Below are 20,259 nucleotides of genomic sequence, written 5' to 3'. Positions count from 1 at the left end.
TGAGGCACTGAGGAGACCACGTCCGCGTGGTAGCCCAGGTCACACGGGAGCACAGGGCGCGTCTGCACATGCCACCGGGTTCCCGGAGGAGCAGTCCGAGTAACAGCACCAATGACCACAGCTGTACTTGTTTGTTACAAACTACTTTTAGAAAAGTTTCTGGAACTCAAACTCGGAGAAGCCTACACCTAGCCCGAGCCCTTAGGGTGCTTTTCCTGAGCGACAGGCCGTGTGCACTGCCAGTGTATGAGAATGAGCAGCCGGAGCAATGAGCAGCAAGCAAACTAAAATTTTCGAGTTCTGATTCTTAGGAATGAAAAAGTCCTTTAAGCTCCCATCTGTTAGGACTTTTATTATGAAAATCACTAGAGATCCTGCTTCAAAGGCAGATTGTTACTCCTGGCCCCATCCGGAGGCCGTGGCTTGGACAGAGGAGCATCTGCCACACCGGGAAGTACAGACTCCTGACCTTCAACTCAAGGACATTTCAGCTCCTTCAACTACATTTAACTATTTTCATTTTAAACATCTTGTATTTTATGCTGGGTAATCTGGCTGAAAAGCAGAAGACAGTGTCAAGGACAGGGCTGGGATGGGTGTTGGAATGGAGATGGGGCTGGAGCTAGAATTCAGATGTGTATTCTCCATGATGTACAGGCACAGGTAGGCTGCTACTGCACCAGCCATCCAAGGAGCCTGCTGGTTTTGTGAAATCCCCATACACAGAATGCATTTGCTAGATATAGGATTTGAAGAATTGATACAGATACACCAAGGACTGAGATGCACACACTCTGTGTGTGTGTGTGTGTGTGTGTGTGTGTGTGTGTGTGTGTGTGTGTGTGTGTGTGTGTGTGTACCACTTCCAAGGCTTGAACTCAGGGCCTGGACTTTTGTGCTCAAGGCTGATGCCCTACCACTTGAGCTGTAGCTCTACTTCCAGTTGGAAATAAGAACCTCACAGACCTTCCTGCCAGGCTGGCTTTGAGCCAGGATCCTCAGATATGAGTAACTAGGATTATAGGGTGAGCCACCAGTGTTCTACTGAGCTGCACCTTTTGGAGACTATGTCATTGGGTGAGAAGTCAGTGGAAAGTTCTGATCTGCTCTGGGAAGCCAGGCCTTGCGCTAGGCAGAGCCCTGGGGCTCAGACAGCAGACACAACCCAGCATTCCTGTGCCTTACAGCCAGCAGGGAGCATCACTTACCGGCTATCACCCGGGTTCCTCTTCTCTCGAGCCACAGGGCACAGCCAGCACTATGTGCAGGTACGAAGGTTATCATTTCAGAACAGTAAGTCTCTGTCCAAACATCTGCCTGTGCTTGAGCTATTCATGACTTACCCTTACGACTCTTCCCCTGAGTTGGTTGACTTATTCACCAGCACAATATGCCTGCCAGGGGCTCTGTAGGGTTTTATAAAAAGATCCATGCTCTTCAGAAAGAGATTTGCCATGCAAAGGGTCAGGTAAAGCAGGTGGGGCATTGTAAGACACTGCCCAGGGACTAGGGAGGTTTTCAAAGAAGCAGGTGGACACCTCAGCCTGCTAGGTGACAGCTCCACTTCACTCACGTGGATTTCCAGATGACGTGGGATGCTGACCCCGTGTTTGCAGTCCCCCAGCGCAGGCTTTGCTCTGTCCTCAGCCTGGATGCTTCCACCAGGGGGAGAAGGCACTCAGGGACCTTAGACTATGAGAGCAAGCTCTCTGGACCTCTGTCCGGGCTGCTTCCGTCACTGTCCTCCAGGGATCCTGGGCTCACACCATCAGATCCCCATTTGTATCTATTATCCTTCCTCTCAAGAGTGTTTGTTTCCATGCTGAAAAGTATTAGAGCTTGCTTCCGGCCAGCCCTTCCCCTATGCCAGCCACACACAAGCACACCCATGTGTGAATGAGTTCTGCTTGCTGGCTGATGTGATCATGATCGTATTTCCATCAAGGAAAGAGATACTCTGAATTTTCCTTTATGAACTTACGTAGCCAAGTTGCGTTATTTTTTGTAGTTTCTTGAGAGGCTTTTATTTTATTATTCATCTCCCTTTTTTCATGAGGACACTGAGGCTGAGCAGCTTGAACAGCTAAGCCAAGGTCAAACAGCTCTTGAGTGCCACAGCCATCTCCGCAGCCCCTGCTGTCTCCCACCGACTTCTCCTGGCGGCCCCCTGACTCCTGCCTCACCCGTGACTCCATCTTAGCATCCACCTGTGGTGGACGTTTAGCCATGGCTCCCAGGAAGCCTGCCGCAGGCTCTGGGCATCTTCCTACCTGAGGTTGCCAACATTACCCCAGGTACCCAGGTGACATCGGTCCATTGCTCCTTGAAAGGGAATCTAATTTCCTTCACCACAGAGAACAGCCTGAAATAATCCATGTGTATTCTTAAACCGCTTGCCAGTTCCTGACCTGGTATGTCACTAGTGATGAGTTAAAAAAATGTTCTCTGGAGGTTAATTACCTCTTTCTGATCTTATTGTGGCTGTCACTGAAAGCATCTGGCATTGACTCTCTCTCACAGATAGCATTCAATCTGAAGTTCGGTTTGCCCTTGGGTCTGTGTTGTAAATGGAAGGTTGTGCTTAATGCAGTGAACAAACATCACTGTGGAAACTGCTGACCCTGTTGAGTTTGCTGGCCGTGGGGCTATGGCATGGGTGAGACTCAGCTCTTATGATTAAGCATAAGGAGAGAAGACACATTGATTAGTGGATGAAGTGCAAGCTGTATTCATTAGAGTACTACAGTATGCAGGCACAAAATATATCTGGCATGTATAACAGGAACGGGAATTTTTATTTGTTGGCTTCCGATACCAACCTGGTCTTCAAGATGTGTCCTACTCTTCCTTCTGTGCTTTGTCAATGTTAACATCAAGTGCGATCTCCGTGTGGCAGTTTTGTGCCAATGGACAATTTTTTTAATCATGTCACGATCTGTGCATGGGGTACTGAGGGAATCACTCCATCTACAGCGGTGACGTGGGTGCTGACAGGCTGTTCACCGCCCGTCGCATGGCATCGAAGACAGCCAGATCCAAACCCCCAACCTGTGACTCCACCAGAAAACCTCCCGCGGCACCTCTGGGGCACCAGATGGTTTAGTGCATTTCTCAGATGTCTTAACGGCTAGCAGAGTTGGAAACTTCATGCTAGATAAAATCATGGAAAATACCTTAAGTGAAAAACTTGAAAAGCAAGATAGCCCCAGAGTTGAGGCATGGTTGCTTGGAATTATTTAGAAACATAGGTCGTGATGGCAGCAAATGTATCTAGTCCCTCTGCTGGACCTTGAAGCGTCTGCTTCACTGAGGAACTGGGGGGGGTGGGGAGAGGCGCGTGGGGGGCGACTGGTTTCCACTGCATTCCCCTCCCCTGCCCCCGTCCTTCTCAGGGCAGTGGCACCCGCCCCCGGCCATATGGCTGCCTTGGCCTTGATCAATTGCCTTCCACAGAACATCAGAGGATGGGTGGAGGCTCAGATGACCACATCCACATCACCCTTGGTACCAGTCAGGAATCCTGCAGACATTTGACAACATGGGCCTGCCAGATCTCCATGGATACAGCTTCCAGTCAGCTGGGCTTACACCCTTGCCTGGGTCCGCCTGGTCCTGACGGAGACTCAGAGCTCCTTCTACGACACCGTGCCCCCCTTACGGGGCTGTCGAGGTGTACCTTAGAACACGGAGCTCAGATGCTGAACCTCATGCCCGTAAAGTTGAACTGCACCATTACGCGGTTCTGAGGCAAACATTCAGTTGAAGGAGACCAGCCTCAGCAACAAGTAGATCCTCTAGTTTCTTTCCTCTACCTGGCGACTTCCTGTCCCTGCCACCTACCCTCTATTCATCATGGGGTCTGCATAGAGCACCTCAGGCCCGGTAACCACCTTCCTCTTGGCTTTCTCTCCCCCTGCCTTTCTCTGTGGCTCATTCCCTGAATATATCTCCTTTAGATCTTTGTACCCAAGTAGTCCATCCTGTGACTGAAAAGTGGACAGTGCAGGCCAACAAGGACTGCTCTCCAGGAAGGACTGACCTTTGTGGAGGTCTGCAGAGCCACGTAGACCTCCCACGCCTGCTGCTTCCCTCCTCAGGCAGTGCGCGGTGCTGTCTGGGAGAAGAGGGCGGATGATGCTGCCTGAGGAGGGGACCACTGACGGGTCATTCCCCAGGAAAGGCCCCTGAGTGCCCAAGGACTAACAGTCCGGATGTTAGCACTTTGATTTTCACCTGTTGATTGTGCAGCTTTGGAAGCATCTTCATAGTCTCGAGTGGTACTTGAGGCAGCCTGGCTCCGTGCGTACGGCGGCTGTTCTTGGTGCTGAGTGACCCTTCTCTCTCTCTCTCTCCCCTTCTGTAGCTTTGGCATGGTGCACGATGGGGAAGGGAACATGTGTAAAAAGTCCGAGGGCAACATCATGTCCCCCACATTGGCTGGACGGAACGGGGTCTTCTCCTGGTCGCCCTGCAGTCGCCAGTACCTGCACAGATTTTTAAGGTATGAATCTCCCGCGGTTGTTTTGCCATCTCTCGGTGCCTTTGATGTCAGGCGTCTAAGACTTGCATCCCAGAATGGTCCGTCCCAGACTCTCAGGACTTTTCCAGACACTGCCTTCCGGCCCAATACACCAGCCTGACCTCCCAGCCGGAGAGAGGAGCCCCATGCATCACTTACCAGATCAAAGGCACAGCACTCACATTTAATATTGAGAAACAATCCTCATGTTTATGACGAGGGATCTGGACAGAATAAGAACACAAGCTCTAGCCAGTGTATTTCTGTGTCCACAATGACAATGCATAACTATTTGGCCAAGATACATTCCTCCTTAGGCAGGAAATCTTGAGTATATGAGCCTTATCTTGTCCCTTAACTTTCTACAGGAAAAGTTTTCAGAAAATTTTTATTGTAGAACCAGTTCACTTGTAGAGAACTTTGGGAAGCTATAGGAAGTAGTCAGTGTATTTCTTACTTTGTCACTTCTTCTCTTCCTCCGTTTCTTCCTGCCTACCTGTCTCTCCTCCTTCTCTCTCCCTCCTCCCTTCCATCTTTCCTTCCTCCCTTTCTCCATTCCTCTCCTTGTCTTTCCATTCCTTCTTCCCTTCCTCTCTCTCCCCTCTCCATTTCTTCTTTTGTTATTTTCTTTTCTTCTTATATTTATTTAGCAGAATTACTTTTCATTCTTTTTTCCTCTTGTACAAATCAGGCCATTCAGTTTCCAGCACACAACTTGAGCAGGACCGGCAAGCGCTTCTGTAGGACTTTCCCTGCGTGTGATGCAGGGGAGATTCCGGTGGACACTCACGCCCATGGCTGGGCTGCCCGCCTTGCTACCTCACCTGTCCATCCCAGCCTTCTGGTCCAATACCTTCTAGGCCTCTAAGCCTTCAGCTTGGTCTTTCCTCAGCTGACTACTTCCAGCTGTGATGCTGCACATGAGTGGAAATTTTTTGGATAATATAAACTTGTATTCTAGGAATGCACACTGGATTACACCTTGCTTTATTTCTCTTCTGGAAAGACAGTGTTAACACTGTCCTACAACTGACATGACATGTTGGTGTACATATATAATATTGTTATTTGCATGTAGTATTACCAAGTCTCCTGAGTGGGAAGGAAGTGTTTTAGATGCTTGTTGAAGCTATGTGCATTGTTTTTAGTGTGAGGAAAGAAATCTATATATCTTTAAGCTCATATGGCTCTAATTGTATTAACAAAGAAAATCTGGAATTTTTGTTATCCATATTTTTTTTCTATCACTTTCTAAGTCCTTTTCTCAGAAACTTGAAAATGTTTCTTGCAAGTCAAAGGTTGTAAGAATAGTATATCAATATTTTTGTATTTTGAATCATGTTCCTACAGCCTGGAAAATGAGGAGATGCAAATTTGGGTGTGCAGTGTGAGCCAGCATCATGAGTATCCAAAAAAAGTTTGACATTGCCAGAAAATATAAGGGAAGATTCATGGGGAAATAACTTACATAGTCAGAGAAGAATTGTTTGAGGACATTCAGAGTGGTGTGTAATCTTCAAATAAGAATGGAGTTTTCAGAATTATGATTAACATTTCCAGAATTAAAAGCCCTCTTTGACCTATGCTACTGAAGCTAGCTAAATACTGAGGTGTTCTGGCTTGTTTTTATTTCCACCACTAAAACACTTCAGCAATTCATTGGTCTAACTTTGTTTATGAGGGGTTGGCTAATTTCCTTGCTCTTCATAATCATATGCAAATATGCAAGGTTTTCTGGCCTCTTATATTTGTTCAGGATTTTTAAACATTAAATTCCCCAAAGGAACTTTCTCATTGTCAATTCAATATCAAGGTTTATTCTACTCTAAAACCAGTTGCATGGTGGGCATTCCTGTAGCTCGTGAAATATAGCTGATTTGCTCACTTGCTGCACGCAGGGCTGCCTGCCTTATTTCCCATGTTTTCTGACTTTCTGATTTCCAAGTAATCAAAATAGCCTGAGAGCCTCCACCGGTGAGCTGCTTGCTGGGACCCAGGCCCAGCAGTGAGTAAGAATGAGTAGCCAGCTCTTAAAGATGACTCGGCCTCTGCTATTAGCAGCCTCGCATGTGGTAGATGGAAAATATATATAATAAGAGAAGTTAATTGGCCCGAACTTGTCAACACTTTTCTTCCTTCTTGGTAGAGTCATGAGGGCCAGCTATTTGGAGAAATGCATCAGTCAGTTCAATGAAGCTGTGTGTCATTTTTCTACTGAAAAACACAAACCTCATTGCAGTTACTCACGTCGGCCCTGGCAGGTCTGTGACTTAGGCGAACTAGAGCCCTTCGTTTTACATTTCATGACAACCTGGGCTCACTTTCAGTCTGTTTTTTGTGCAATTTGAGTCATGTCCTACCGACTAGAAAACACGCCGCACCTCTGGTTGCGTGGGGGGTGGGGTGGGTGTCAGTTCACAGGAGGGTGGGCCCGTGGGAGACGGGAAGTTTGAGGAGTTCGTGGGCCTCTTGCTACCTTCCGTGCCACCGCTGTGCACAAGAAAGCAGGCCACACCCCAAAGTTCCACACGCAGGTTTTTTTCTTATAATGGACACAATCCATGTCACTTCTCATCTTTCTGGGCTCTATTATGTTCTTAAAAGGAAAACAAGCAAGCCATGGCTGAGTGTAGTCCCACAGAGCCTGTTTGACTGAAGAGTAGAGTAGAGACGGGGCAAGACCACCCACCAGAAGGACCGCGGAGGGATGGCAATGTACGTGTTGCTTGGTCCTGACTCATAATCTAGGAAGGATTTCATTTCAGCAAACAATCAGACCTTTCCGGCGACCCCATTTCATTACATGGAAATGATGGGATACGAGTACATCATCTCACAAGCTCTGTAACGTTCATGGTGCATTAAATAGGGTGAGAAAAGGGCCTTTGAGGTGTGGAATTGCTGACCCTGTCCCTTACTTACCTTAGCCTTATTTCTGTCTTGGTGCAGCATAAGAGCAGGAAGGTGCAGTGACTGTGGAAGTGTCCTTTCCTTTTCAGGTCAGGATATCCAGCCTTGCCAGCACCTCCCCCCCCCCACTCCAGCTCCTCCCTCCCGCACCTCCCCCCCCTCCCCCCCACTCCAGCTCCTCCCTCCGGCACCTCCCCCCCTCCCCCCCCACTCCAGCTCCTCCTTCCCGCCCCTCCCCCCACTCCCCCCCACTCCAGCTCCTCCCTCCCGCCCCTCCCCCCCACTCCAGCTCCTCCCTCCCACCCCTCCCCCCTCCCCCCCACTCCAGCTCCTCCCTCCCGCCCCTCCCCCCCCCACTCCAGCTCCTCTCTCCCTCCCCTCCCTCCCCCCCACTCCAGCTCCTCCCTCCCGCACCTCCCCCCCTCCCCCCCCACTCCAGCTCCTCTCTCCCTCCCCTCCCTCCCCCCCACTCCAGCTCCTCCCTCCCGCACCTCCCCCCCTCCCCCCCCCACTCCAGCTCCTCCCTCCCGCCCCTCCCTCCCTCCCCGGACTCCAGCTCCTCCCTCCCACCCCTCCCCCCACTCCCCCCCCACTCCAGCTCCTCCCTCCCGCCCCTCCCCCCCACTCCAGCTCCTCCCTCCCGCACCTCCCCCCCCTCCCCACTCCAGCTCCTCCTTCCCGCCCCTCCCCCCACTCCCCCCCTGGACTCCAGCTCCTCCTTCCCGCCCCTCCCTCCCCGGACTCCAGCTCCTCCCTCCTGCCCCTCCCCCCTCCCCCTCCACTCCAGCTCCTCCTTCCCGCCCCTCCCCACTCACTACCTCCCGCTCTGGGACAGGACCAGGGTCAGAACACGGAGCATTGCAAATAAGTGCTTTTCTGCTGTAGAACTTTGGGTGAAGGGGATTGGGAGTTCTGCACTGCTTTGTGAATATGGGAGTCATTCTTGCTGCTGCACAGGAGTGTCACATGGGTTGACCCGATTACCACGTGCCCAAATTAAACTAATTATTCTGTTGTTGGTAGAAATTTGGGTTGTCAAGGCTTGGCTAGCATGACGGGCATTAGGATGGCTATTCTCTGAGTCTACAGAGAGGAGGCAAAAGCTAATCCCAACATAAAGATATTCTTTTTTTCACTTAAGTTTTTTTTTAATTGTGAAAATACTGTACAGAGGGGTTACAGGTACATGGGCAAGGTAATGAGTACATTTCTTATCAAGCATAGTTGCCTCCTCCTTTGTTTTCCCTTCCCATCCCTTCCCATCTCCACCCCCTCTGCTCCCCATGCCAAAGAAAAATATTCTTTCAAATAATTGCCTGCAAGGTTTTTTTTTGTAAGTTTATTCATTCTTCTTTAAAATTATTATCTTTAAGTAGTTGTACAAAGGAGTTACTGTCCTATAAGCTTTATTGCTGTTTATTACTTGTAACCTGCCTGAATTTTGTGTATGAGGTACATAAAGGTTAAATTTAATTTTTTCCATATGATCTTGTAGATGTTTTGTAAAATGGTTGTGATGAATTTCTTTTGGCATCCATACCTTTAATGGACAACAATGAATGAGATTCCTTGATTCTCTCTATCCTCATTCATATTGTCAGTGTTTTGGCTGTTAGTGGTATCGGATTGGTGATATGGACTAATCTTCCATCTACTTTGAAAGTCTTGAAGTTACATCACATGAGTCCTTCACCTGTGTTCTTGTCTTTAAATTTTGTGTGAAATTTCTGGATCTTTTTCCTGGCTGTGTAAACTTCAGAATCAGTGCTCATAATCCACAAACTATCATGCTTGAAATCTGGGCCAGATCATACTGAAGCCATAAATCAAAGTGGGATGAAGGCTTTCTATTTGTAGACATTGCAGATCTCCCCATTTATTTCTTTTTTGATTCTTTTCATCAGAGTTTTGTGTGTTTTACTCAGCTATATCTTGTACATAAACTCTTAATACCAGTATTCTTCACTTTGAGGATGCTAATATAAATGGCATTTGTTTATAATTTGAAATAATTTCCACTTTGTCATTGCTTATATATTAAAAAGCGATCAACTTTTGAGTATTAAAATTTAATCCTACAATCTTGTTATGATTATTATTTAGTTCTAAGAGTGTTTGCCATTTTCTTTCAAAGTTTCTTTTGAACAACCATGTCATCCACAAAAATGATAATATATTATTCCTCTTTGTACGTGGCATTATTTCCTTTTTATTATCTTACTTCTTAGGATTTCCAGAACTGTGTTGAAAAGAAGTGGTCATAGGTTGTTGTGTGTGGTTTGATTATTAATCTGCCTAGCATGAGCAAGGCCCTGAATTCACACTCGGTCATCTCCAAAATATAAAGAAGAAAAATAAAAGAAACAGAGAGAAAAGAAAGATATACTTGCTTTGCTCATGATCTCAGTAGGAAAGGTACAAGTTTCCCAGGTTTAATTATGATTTTAGCTATGGACTTTATGTAGAATTTTTTGGTCAGAGATGGGGCTCTCTTTCATTCCTACTTTGTTAGGAATGAGTATTGGATTTTCCCCATTTACTGATGCAGATTTGTGAGATTTTCTTCTCTACCCAGTTGATGAAATGGATTGTATCAATTGACTTTTGAGTGCCAGTTTGGTTTTGTACACTGGGATTATTTCATCTGATTATTGTACTTAATCTACTTTATAAGTTGTTGGATTCAATTTGCTAACGTGTTGCTGAAGACTTTGGCACCTACCATTGTAAGAGATATAAGTATGTAGTTTTCTCATACTTTCTCTTGTTTTGGCATTGTGATAACACTGCCCTTCACAGGGAGAGCTAACTCTGTCCCCATCCAAATGAAGAGATTGTAGAGAATTGACATACTTAATTTTCCCTAGAAGTTTGTTTCAGTGAGCCCATTTGGGTCTTTGCTGCTTTTTATGCCCAGATTCTTGAATGACATTGTGTTGAATATGAGACTGGAGTCCTAGAAATTGGAGCCAAACATCTTCCAATTGGTTTGAATAATCACTGGATACAAACTCAGGGATGATGTTTTACATTACTCAATTCATGGTGGTTATAAGATCTTGGTTTTAGGGCTAAATTGTAGCCACTGAAACATATAAGAAAGATGTAATTGCTGCTTGCAAACATTGCTATTTAAAACATTATATGCCTCCCAGATCTATAAATTATGCCAAAAATCTTAGCTAACTAAGGAGGTTATGTTAGTCAGCCTTAGGTCATTATGATAAAATATCTGAGAGGAACAACTGAGAGAAAGATTTATTTTGCTTTATAGTTTCAAAGATTTCACTACAAAATTGACTACTTGGGGAGTGAGGAGAAGGAAAGGGAAGAGAAGAGAAAGGAAAACAAGGAAAAGGAAGAGGAGAGAAGAGAAAAGGAAAGAGGGAGGGAAGGTAGAAGGAAAGGAAAGGAAAAGAAAGGAAGGAAGAAGGAAGGCGGGAGGGAAGGAAGGAAGGAAGGAAGGAAGGAAGGAAGGAAGGAAGGAAGGAAGGAAGGAAGGAAGGAAGGAAAGGAGAGAGGGAGGGAGGGAGGGTGATTATTTGACATAGCTTTATTATTTTTTATTTTTACAATGTGCTCAACTCCATCTTTTGGTTGTTTCTGGCAAGCAGTATGCATAAAATTTCTGTGTCATAGGAAATTCTCACATTAAACATTTGGTTGTAATTATTTTCACTTTTCCCCCATGAAAAGTTTGAGATATTTAATGAAGAGCAATTTGTCTTCTTGGAAAATATATAATATCTTATGAACAACTTCAGACAATGTGGCATCTGTATTTAAATATAATAAAGATAAATGTTACAGTGGATCTCAGGAGAAAACTTTCCCTTCTTTCTATACAAAATATGACATTAATCACACAAGAAAAAAAGCCCCAGTTTGTTATCAAATCAGTCGGTAACTCTTCGGCCATCAGTAGCTGCCATCTTCTCTTTGTCTCAGCACTGCCCAAGCCGTGTGCCTTGCTGACCAGCCAAAACCCGTGAAAGAATACAAGTACCCTGAGAAGCTGCCGGGAGAGTTGTACGACGCAAACACACAGTGCAAGTGGCAGTTTGGAGAGAAAGCCAAGCTCTGTCTTCTAGACTTCAGAAAGGCAAGTGACTCTTGGCCGGTGCTCGGTGCAGTATGATGCTAAGCTCGCTCTGTTTTGTGTAGCTGACAGTGATGCATTCTGCATTTATTGGGTACCTACCAAATGTCAAATCCTCTATGTTAGGGCCGGGCCTGTGTAACAGGAAACACATGTTTTCCTGGTGGAGCGGGTGGCTGTGGACGCTGCTGTGGGTATCAGCTTTCATTGGAGGATGGAGCTGGCACGTTAGGTCAGATCTTTCTTTCTGATTTATCATGTGGAAGTTCAGCAATAACTTTTAGTCAGTGTGAGTTGGCAAATTAATACTCTGCCTTTTTTTTTTTACAAATAGTATTAAGAAAACAATGTCCCTCATCCTATCCCCATAGAAGCATAATTTATTAGAAAACAGCTGCCTAGCTAGGGTTCTGACTATTGCATTCCCTAAAGAAAGTGTTTATAGAGTAATTTCTCATAGGAGGTGATATCTCCCTGCTCCTAAGGCTGTCACAGGGTGACTTCCTATACAAATTCCTCACGTAACTCAGAGACAGATGCTCTTCCTCGACAGGGAAAAAGCAAGCTTTAGGAACTTGCTCTTCTGAACCACAAGGAAAGCGCCTCATAAAGTAAATGAAAGTAACTGTTGTTGAGGTTTCTTTTATTCCCAGTTCATCTCGAAATCAATAATAAAACAGACAAGAAATACAGTCCCCTGCACGTCCCCTCACATCTCAGGATGTGCTGGGAATACATCAGCTGACATCCCGCGTGAGAGCCCTCTCTCCTCTAAGGTCAGGTGGGGCTCCCCTAAAGAACAGCTACAGATCTGTGCCTGAGCGGGGTTCCAGCGGTTCCAGCTGCCACCAGGAGAGTAAACCTCCGGCAGCACCACGGGTCCCCGTGCTGCCCCTTCGTGTGAGCAGAACATCTGAGTCTCTTATAAAATGTTTTGCTAAGTACTGCTTTTGTGTCTGTGAGGGAAATGAGGGGCTGACCAACATTTTGTCTCAAAGACAAGGCTTTCCAGCTCTGAGAATGGCCTCCACCTTTGCTCTGACCATGGACCGTGTCATTCCTGGTTCCTGAATACCGTGGAGAGACAGAGCTAGGACAGGCCAGGGTATAAGCCCTCACACCTCTGCTCCTACTTGCTTGGGAAGCAAAGGTGGACAGGATTGTGATTTCCAGGCTATCCCAAACAAGACTCTATCTCGACTAACAAGTTGGGTATGGTGATATGCAACTAACTAAGTTCCCAGCTCTACAGGAGATGTGTGTAGGGTGTTTACAGCAAGCCTCGCCACACGAGGCCCTACTCAGCACTTAGCTGAAACAGAAATGTCTGGAGGTATTGAAAAGGTGATGCAGACCTCGCCCAGCCAGTGTGAGGCCCTGGGTTCAAACCTGGCACTTCCAAAGGGAGGGAGGGAAGAAGAGAAGGAGAGAGGGAGGAAGGGAGGGGAAAAGGACATATAAGCAGTAAAAAGGCATAATGTCATTTTATTTTACATTCTATTCATTTGTATTTTTGAAGAAAAGCTGTCTATGATTGATTAGTAAGGGAGGAGCCGCAGGAAGAATGTGAGTTGAATCTTTAATAATACTTCAATTTCTAGATATATGATGTGATTAGAATATTAAGAACTAGTTTCATGCAGGTGAAATTAAAACGGATCACTAAAAATTAAAGTCTTTCTGAGACAGCTCACACAAGTCAGGAGTCGCCTGGCGAGGCAGTGGAAACGCAGGGAGACACAGCACCGTCTTTCAGTGAAGTTTCTCTCGCTGTGTTGCATTTTGTTTGCAATCCCAGTCATTCAGGGCACTCAGCCATTACATTTCTGGAAACGTAATACAGAACTTATTAAAATACTCAGAATGACTGTACAGGAAGTTTTAGAGACATTCCCATGATACCTAAAGATACCAGTATTCTAGAAGGTTCTGACATCTGATAGGTCCTGCTCTCGCATGTTTCTAGGCAGTTCCTTTGGACTCAAAGGCTTTGAAGATCAACACAACCCTTTCGCTTGCAGAGCCTTTTGTCGTGTCCCAGGCCTGGGTCCAGTCAACCCTAGAGCAGTCCCGAGTCTTCTTTCCTGACCACCCTCTCTTCATTCCTGAGTCTTTCATTCACACATGCTCGTCCCGCCGGGTGCCACCCCTTCCTCCTGATGAGCCCGTTCAGCTCTGGTGTCAGCCATCATGCGCTGTCTGACTGCGTCCCTCACTCCTCAGGCAAAGCCCTTCCCCTCTGGCAGGCTCACCCACATGCTCTTCCTCCCATGGGCCCTCAGTGGTGGTTTGTAAGTTCCCTTCCTGCTCCTCCCTGGCCAAGCTCAAGCTGCGGGTCACCTCCATTATGAAATGTCTTGCCTACTGAAAGGCTCTTCATAACTTGAGTTTTCATCAAAGTGTTGGGGATGGTGGGCGTACAGACAGATGCAGGGTGGGGTGGAGGGACAAATGAATGGTTGGACTGATGGGCTAACAGTGTCCTAACTGTTCTTAACTCATCGATTATAGAGATGGGCACATTGATAAAATCTGTCATCCCAGCTACTTGGGAGGCTGAGGCCTGAGGATCACTTGAACCCAGGAGTTCTAGACCAGGTTGAGCCACATAGCAAGATCCTTTCTCAAAATAAATAATTAACTAAAAAAAAAATTTAAGATTCAGAGACAGAGACGTTCGTGAAAGGTGGAACTGAGAAAAACAACCACCAAATGTTAGCCAGGTTTTCTTAGTGGTAGCTTTTGGTAGTTGACTACAATGTTTAGAGTGAGCAGTGTTAGAATGTATAATTTGTTAAATTTATAAGTAAATAAAAAACGAATACAACTGCAAGGATATAATTCAGATACAATGTGGGTTTTCTGGTTCCTTAGCTGGCTGCTTCTTTACCCTCTGTCGTTTTTACTGAGTAATCTTCACTTCAGATTTCCATCAGGTGCTTTCCTCTGACTTTCCTCAGTGACACTGCCACAGATACAACACAGAGGTAACACTAATGACCTTTCCCCCTCCAGGACATCTGTAAAGCCCTGTGGTGCCACCGCATCGGAAGGAAATGTGAGACCAAATTCATGCCAGCGGCGGAGGGCACGGTATGCGGGCAGGACATGGTAAGGCACCGAGGCCCTGCGACTTGGCTGTCTGTGGGAGGCAGTGCGGCACGCAGGTGTCTCCTAACCCATCAGCTGTCCTCATTTTCACATGAGCAATTATCACGTACCTGTACCTGTCCATTCCTCCAGCCATGCTGAAAGGCTGCGTTCATTTGATATTGAACCTGTGAACAGGACACCTCTTCACTTTGAGAAAATATAATGGATAGCTATTAGGATTCTTAGATGTGATGACTGAATGCAGTTAACAAGGGAAAGAGTAAACCATTCATTTTAACCAACGATGGATCAGCATTAGGGACTTTCCACCTCTGGGCCTCAATTGGAAGACCCTGAGTGACCATGCTGACCTATTGCTGCTCTTGTGCAGAAAAGACAGAGCCACAGGAGAGAAAAAAGCAAAGTACAAAAAGGCAAGTGTATTAGCAAGCAGTGGAGAATGGCATGTTGAACCTGTACAGTCAGCAAGTCTGTCTGACAGTTCCATATCTACTGAAGCGTCGAACACCAAAGACATGTGCACTGGGAGGCATTCTGTGTGTGCATCCACGACACTACTACAGCCAGGCTCGCTGAGACCCAGCTTGACCTGAGCAGGCCACTCCCCCCAGCCTCCTGAACACAGCAGGCCCAAGTCACACAGGAGAATGTTTAGAGGAAACACAGACAGAATATAAGACTCACAGACAGACCAGTACATGGAAGGGAGAGAGACAGACAGACACAGACAGAGAGAGATCACAGACAGTGGCAGAGTCGAGAAGCAGTCTGCCAAGCACAGCACCTGCTTCTCACTCCAGCCGGGATTTACCACGCCAGTGGGAAGGAACAAACAAGATTTTGGACACTCACCAAATCGTTGATAATACTAGAAGTTTCTCTAAGCTTCTAGACAGCTATTTTTGTTCTTGAAGTGTTAATTTTGGGGAGGAATAGTGAAGTTTTAAAGATAAAAAATGTCTGGGACTCAGTATTAAGAAGAGAAAAGGTAGACGGAATACAGGTGAGACACAGCTGGACGCACGTGGGGAGTGTGGAGCGCGGGCCCGGGTTTCCGGGGATCTCCGTGCTCTGTAGTCTGCCTGTTTTCATGTAGGAAGTTTCCAATTCAGCATGGTTTTTGGAGGAAGGATAGCCGCTCTCTGTTTTGCATCTGCCGCTCTCCTGAGAAGCAGTAGCACGGCAGCATCAGTGGTGTGACGCAAAGTGGGACTGCCACTCTTCTCCCACCGTTGCTTTCAAGCCATGCCACCGTCTCCCACCTGCCTGCCTGATTCAGGAGCGGATCCAAATCCCACCTGCAGCTTCCCACCAAGACAGATTTTCCTGGGAGTATTTTCTAAGCTATTCGCCTTGGTGATTTGTGCTTTTATATTTGTTCCTTCCTGCGTTGGAAAGCTGCGGTGACTCAATGGTTTTTAAAGCAGAACAAAAATTTTAAATTGACAACACACACACACACACACACACACACACACACACACACACACACACCCCTGGCCTCCCCCTCCTCCCTCCAGAGCCCAGCACTGCCGCCACAGCTAACTTCACTCTTTTCTGTCTCCATCTTGTCTTTCACTCTTGGGATGATCAGACACTCCACCCCCCCGCTGCCCAGTCCTCGGATGACTTGCTCTGCCACCTGGGGTGAAGGCAGGTGGTGACGGTATTTTGCTCTGGAGAGGGGAGCAGTCATAGAGAAGACTCAAAGAATTGCTTGGATGAGGTTTTCAAAGTTGCTTTAGTTGAAAATTTCAACTTCATTACATATGAAGTGAAACATTGACAATTGTGTGCACGTGTATGTGTGTGTGTGTGTGTGTGTGTGTGAGAGAGAGAGAGAGAGAGAGAGAGAGAGAGAGAGAGAGGTCCGTGGCATGTTGTGTCCTAACCTCTGTGTCATTGGTCACTGAGATGGTGCATTCCTCTCTCGTGGAAGTGTCCAGTGTTTCTCACAATCCCATGCTGAGGGCTGTGGTCTCGGGGACAGCATGGAGCTCGTGGCATCTCTGATCTCAGCCGGGCTCTGCTGGCATCACCGGGCGCTAGCATGATTGGCATCTTCCCTCCCCTCCTCTCTCAGATAGCCCATTCCTTGAGGTCAACACCATGGCTCCATGGAACACAGGGTCAGATAACACGCAGGACTGGCGAGTTGTGGAGGTGGAGATACCAGTGGAGCTCGGGGTGAATTGAAGCCCCAGCCTGCATGTTGAGGGGATTCTGGAGAGCTGAGTGACCTCTCACCTGCCCTGTGGCTGAGCACAGGGCCCCGAGCCCAGGTGTGCTGCAGTGAGAGGCAGATGTCGGCTGAAATCCCAGGGTGCTGAGTCCTGCCTTGCGCCCGGCTGTGCCGGGCCTCGCCCCATACCCAGTCTCCCCCCAGCAGGAGCCGAGAAAGGCACCTGCTTCCACGCGAGGTCAGAGTTCACTGACTCAGGAACGGAAGGATCAGACTCAACCGTCATGTAACACTTCTTAATTAAGTTCCAGGAGCACAGTTCTCCAAAGCAATCGGTCTGTCCACTTCCACGTTTGTGGATTTGCAAGTGTCCTGCTAGATTTGGTAGACAAAGGAGCATAGCGCTGTTTGTCTTTGACCGGTACTCACTGAGCATCGTGATGTTAATATTTGCACAGTTCACAAAACTCCCCGGTAATCGCTGTTTTGATAGTCATGAAATGAGCCTTCCTAACTCTGCGACTCACATGGACCCTTTGTGTATTTATTTTTGAAATGTTTAGTGGTGCCGTGGAGGACAGTGTGTGAAATACGGTGACGAGGGCCCTAGGCCCACTCACGGCCATTGGTCAGACTGGTCTCCGTGGTCGCCTTGCTCTAGGACCTGTGGAGGAGGAGTATCCCACAGAGACCGACTCTGCACGAACCCCAGGTACAGCCCAGCTCTGTCCATGAGCCAGCCCCCACCGGCGCCCACGCCCAGCACCTCCGCTCTGCGCTCTGCACAATCCTCAGGAATCACAGAGCAGGGAGGGCTCTTCCGCCATCATTCTTCATTGTATGACGCCCATGACTTTCTGAGCCGCAACAAAAGCAGTGACACCCAAAAGTGATGCTTAGGAACTGGATTTTAGCTAATTTTATTTGAAATACAAACCATCTGCGTAAATAGCAAAGACTTTGCTAAAAAAGGCAAACATTAGAAGACAAATGAATAAATCAGTGAAAGCAGTTCTTTCATGAAGAACTGTTCTTTTAGCTTGCCCTTAGTATTCATTTTCTAACAAGTGGTTGAAGTGTGAGCCTGTGTGAGAGGCAGGACTCGGAGCCACAGCTCACATGGGGAAGTGAGGCCTTCACAGCCGCCGTCTGCTCCTAGGTCTGCTTCAGGCTTAGGACCTAGCATGTCACTCCTGTCCGCAATGAGGCCCACTCATGCGGCGTGCACAGGAATCCCACAAGAGAGTGGGGTGTGGGGGGCTGTCAGCCCGGTGATGCTCTGACTCAGCCTTTCTGCTCTGCTCTGTCAGGCAGAGGTTGGACCCAGAAAGAAGTTGCTGTATGGAAAGCAACATTACTGAATTTCAGTCTGGGTTCTGCCCTTGGACCATCTTGGTCATCTCTATACCTGGGAAAGCAGCCGCTCCCACAAGGACACAGCAGTGCAGCCCTGCCTGGGCCAGAGGACACTGGCAGGAAAAGAGGACATGGCACCAGCATAGCAGATGGCATTCTCAAGAGAGCAGGGAAACACAGACAGACACCTCGCCCACAGACATCCCCCCACACACACATACCTTACCCATAGACAGACACCTCACTTATAGACAGATGACAGGCAGACAGACACCTCATTCACAGATACACCTCACCCAAAGACAGACAGACACTTCACCCACAGAGGAACGTGTGGCCCCTCCCCACTCTGCGTACATCAATACCATCGCTCCATCTTCTCATAAGTCTCATCTCCAGGATGAAGTGCAAGGCTCTAACCGCAAACTGTGTGTTGCAGACCATCGCATGGGGGGAAGTTTTGTGAGGGCGCCGCACGCACCCTGAAGCTTTGCAGCAGACAGCAGTGTCCCCAGGACAGTGTGGACTTCCGCGCGGCCCAGTGTGCCGAGTATAACAGCAAGCGCTTCCGAGGCTGGCTCTACAAATGGAAGCCTTACACTCAAGTGGAAGGTAAGTCTCAACTCACCCTCGGGACAGACACTTCTTAACCAGCCGCGTGATGGCTAGTGCTGTGCTCAGGTAGATCTCCTAGTTCTAAGACGTCACTGTGACACTCTTTTTGAGGGATTTGTTTGTTTTGTTCTGTCCACCGTCCTGTGCTGTCATTAACACTGAACCACCTGTGTGGTCAGAAATCCACAGGCCAGAGAATACAGGTAAATTCATCAGAGATGATAACAAGGGGCTGGGAAGGTGGCTCAGTGGTAGAGTGCGGGCCTAGCATGCATGAAGCCCTGGGTTCGATTCCTCAGTACCACATACACAGAAAAAGCCAAAAGTGATGCTGTGAGTCAAGTGGTAGAGTGCTAACCTTAAGCAAAAATGAAGCTCAGGGACAATGCCCAGGCCCTGAGTTCAAGCCCCAGGACTGGAAAAAAGTAACTACCCTGTAATGCTAGCTACTCAGGAGGCTGAGATCTGAGGATCACAGTTCAAAGCCAGCCCAGGCAGTCTATGAGACTCTTATCTCCAATAAACCACCAGAAAATTGGAAGTGGTGCTGTGGCTCAAGTGGTAGAGCACTGTCCTTGAGCTGAAGAGCACAGGGACAATGCCCAGGCTGAGTTAAAGCCCCACGGCCAACTCCCCCCCCTCCCCCCGCAAAAAAAGTGGTAGCAATTCAAAATCAATGGTGAATTAATTGGCTTAAAAAATAAATTACAGTAGTTGATGATGATTTTTTTATAAATACCCATTATATAATTCAAGTTATCCAAGAATAAAAGAAAATGTTTAGATTTTTTTCAAACAATTGAATCATTTCCAAGAATACTATATTCTGAGAGTATTATTCTATAATTATGCTCCAAGGGCTGTATATATTGAGAGTAAAAACTTTTATTCATCTGTAGGAGAGAAATAAGTATAGTCTTGTATATGGTTATAACTATAATAATAATAATGTTATTAACTCAGATATCATAGTAAAAGAAAAGTTTTCCTAGAGTGAGATATTTCAGTATCTTTGCTTCCACCATTTTAAAGCAAAAATTACAAAGTTAGCAAGTGCTAAATGGGAAAACACAAGCAACCTCATGACAGCTTATTTGGTTTTGTTTTACTCTGCAAAAACAAAGCCCTTGAGGTGCAGAGGAACACAATCGTTAGACAGAAATAAAGGCAGAATGACCTTTGAAATTGGATGAAGAATGGAGATGTCGCTGGCATGGAGCACATTCCTGTACTCTCCGCAACTTGGGAGGCAGTGGCAGGAAGATTGGAAGTTCTGGGTTGTAGAAGCCTGTCTCAAAAGTAAAATGAAAAGCAAAGGCTGTAGGGGGAGGGCTGTCTGTGGCTCTTGTTGTAGAGTGTTCGCCTAGTGTTGATTCAGCTCCAACCACTGGAGAAAAGAAGCCTCTGTACCACTCCAGATGATTGACTAACCATCCTAATAATCCTATGGATTATTCCATAGCA

General features: G+C 47.0%; 1 protein-coding gene across 1 annotated transcript in view; it reads left to right on the top strand.

The window, feature by feature from the left end:
* The window catches only part of Adamts16 (ADAM metallopeptidase with thrombospondin type 1 motif 16), a 99,946-nt gene that overhangs the window by 37,478 nt on the left and 42,209 nt on the right, over nt 1-20,259 (top strand). The window contains exons 9-13 of the mRNA XM_042695198.1: nt 4,364-4,501; nt 11,378-11,531; nt 14,544-14,639; nt 17,388-17,536; nt 18,620-18,792. Coding sequence (XP_042551132.1) covers nt 4,364-4,501; nt 11,378-11,531; nt 14,544-14,639; nt 17,388-17,536; nt 18,620-18,792 — 710 coding nt within the window. The remainder of the gene's footprint in view (nt 1-4,363; nt 4,502-11,377; nt 11,532-14,543; nt 14,640-17,387; nt 17,537-18,619; nt 18,793-20,259) is intronic.

Source organism: Dipodomys spectabilis, unplaced genomic scaffold (assembly GCF_019054845.1).
Source record: "Dipodomys spectabilis isolate Male_0828 unplaced genomic scaffold, ASM1905484v1 ptg000179l, whole genome shotgun sequence".
In the NCBI taxonomy this organism is placed as follows: Eukaryota; Metazoa; Chordata; class Mammalia; order Rodentia; family Heteromyidae; genus Dipodomys; species Dipodomys spectabilis.
The sequence above is the reverse complement of the archived record's forward strand: the minus strand, read 5'-3'. Positions and strand labels throughout refer to the sequence as shown.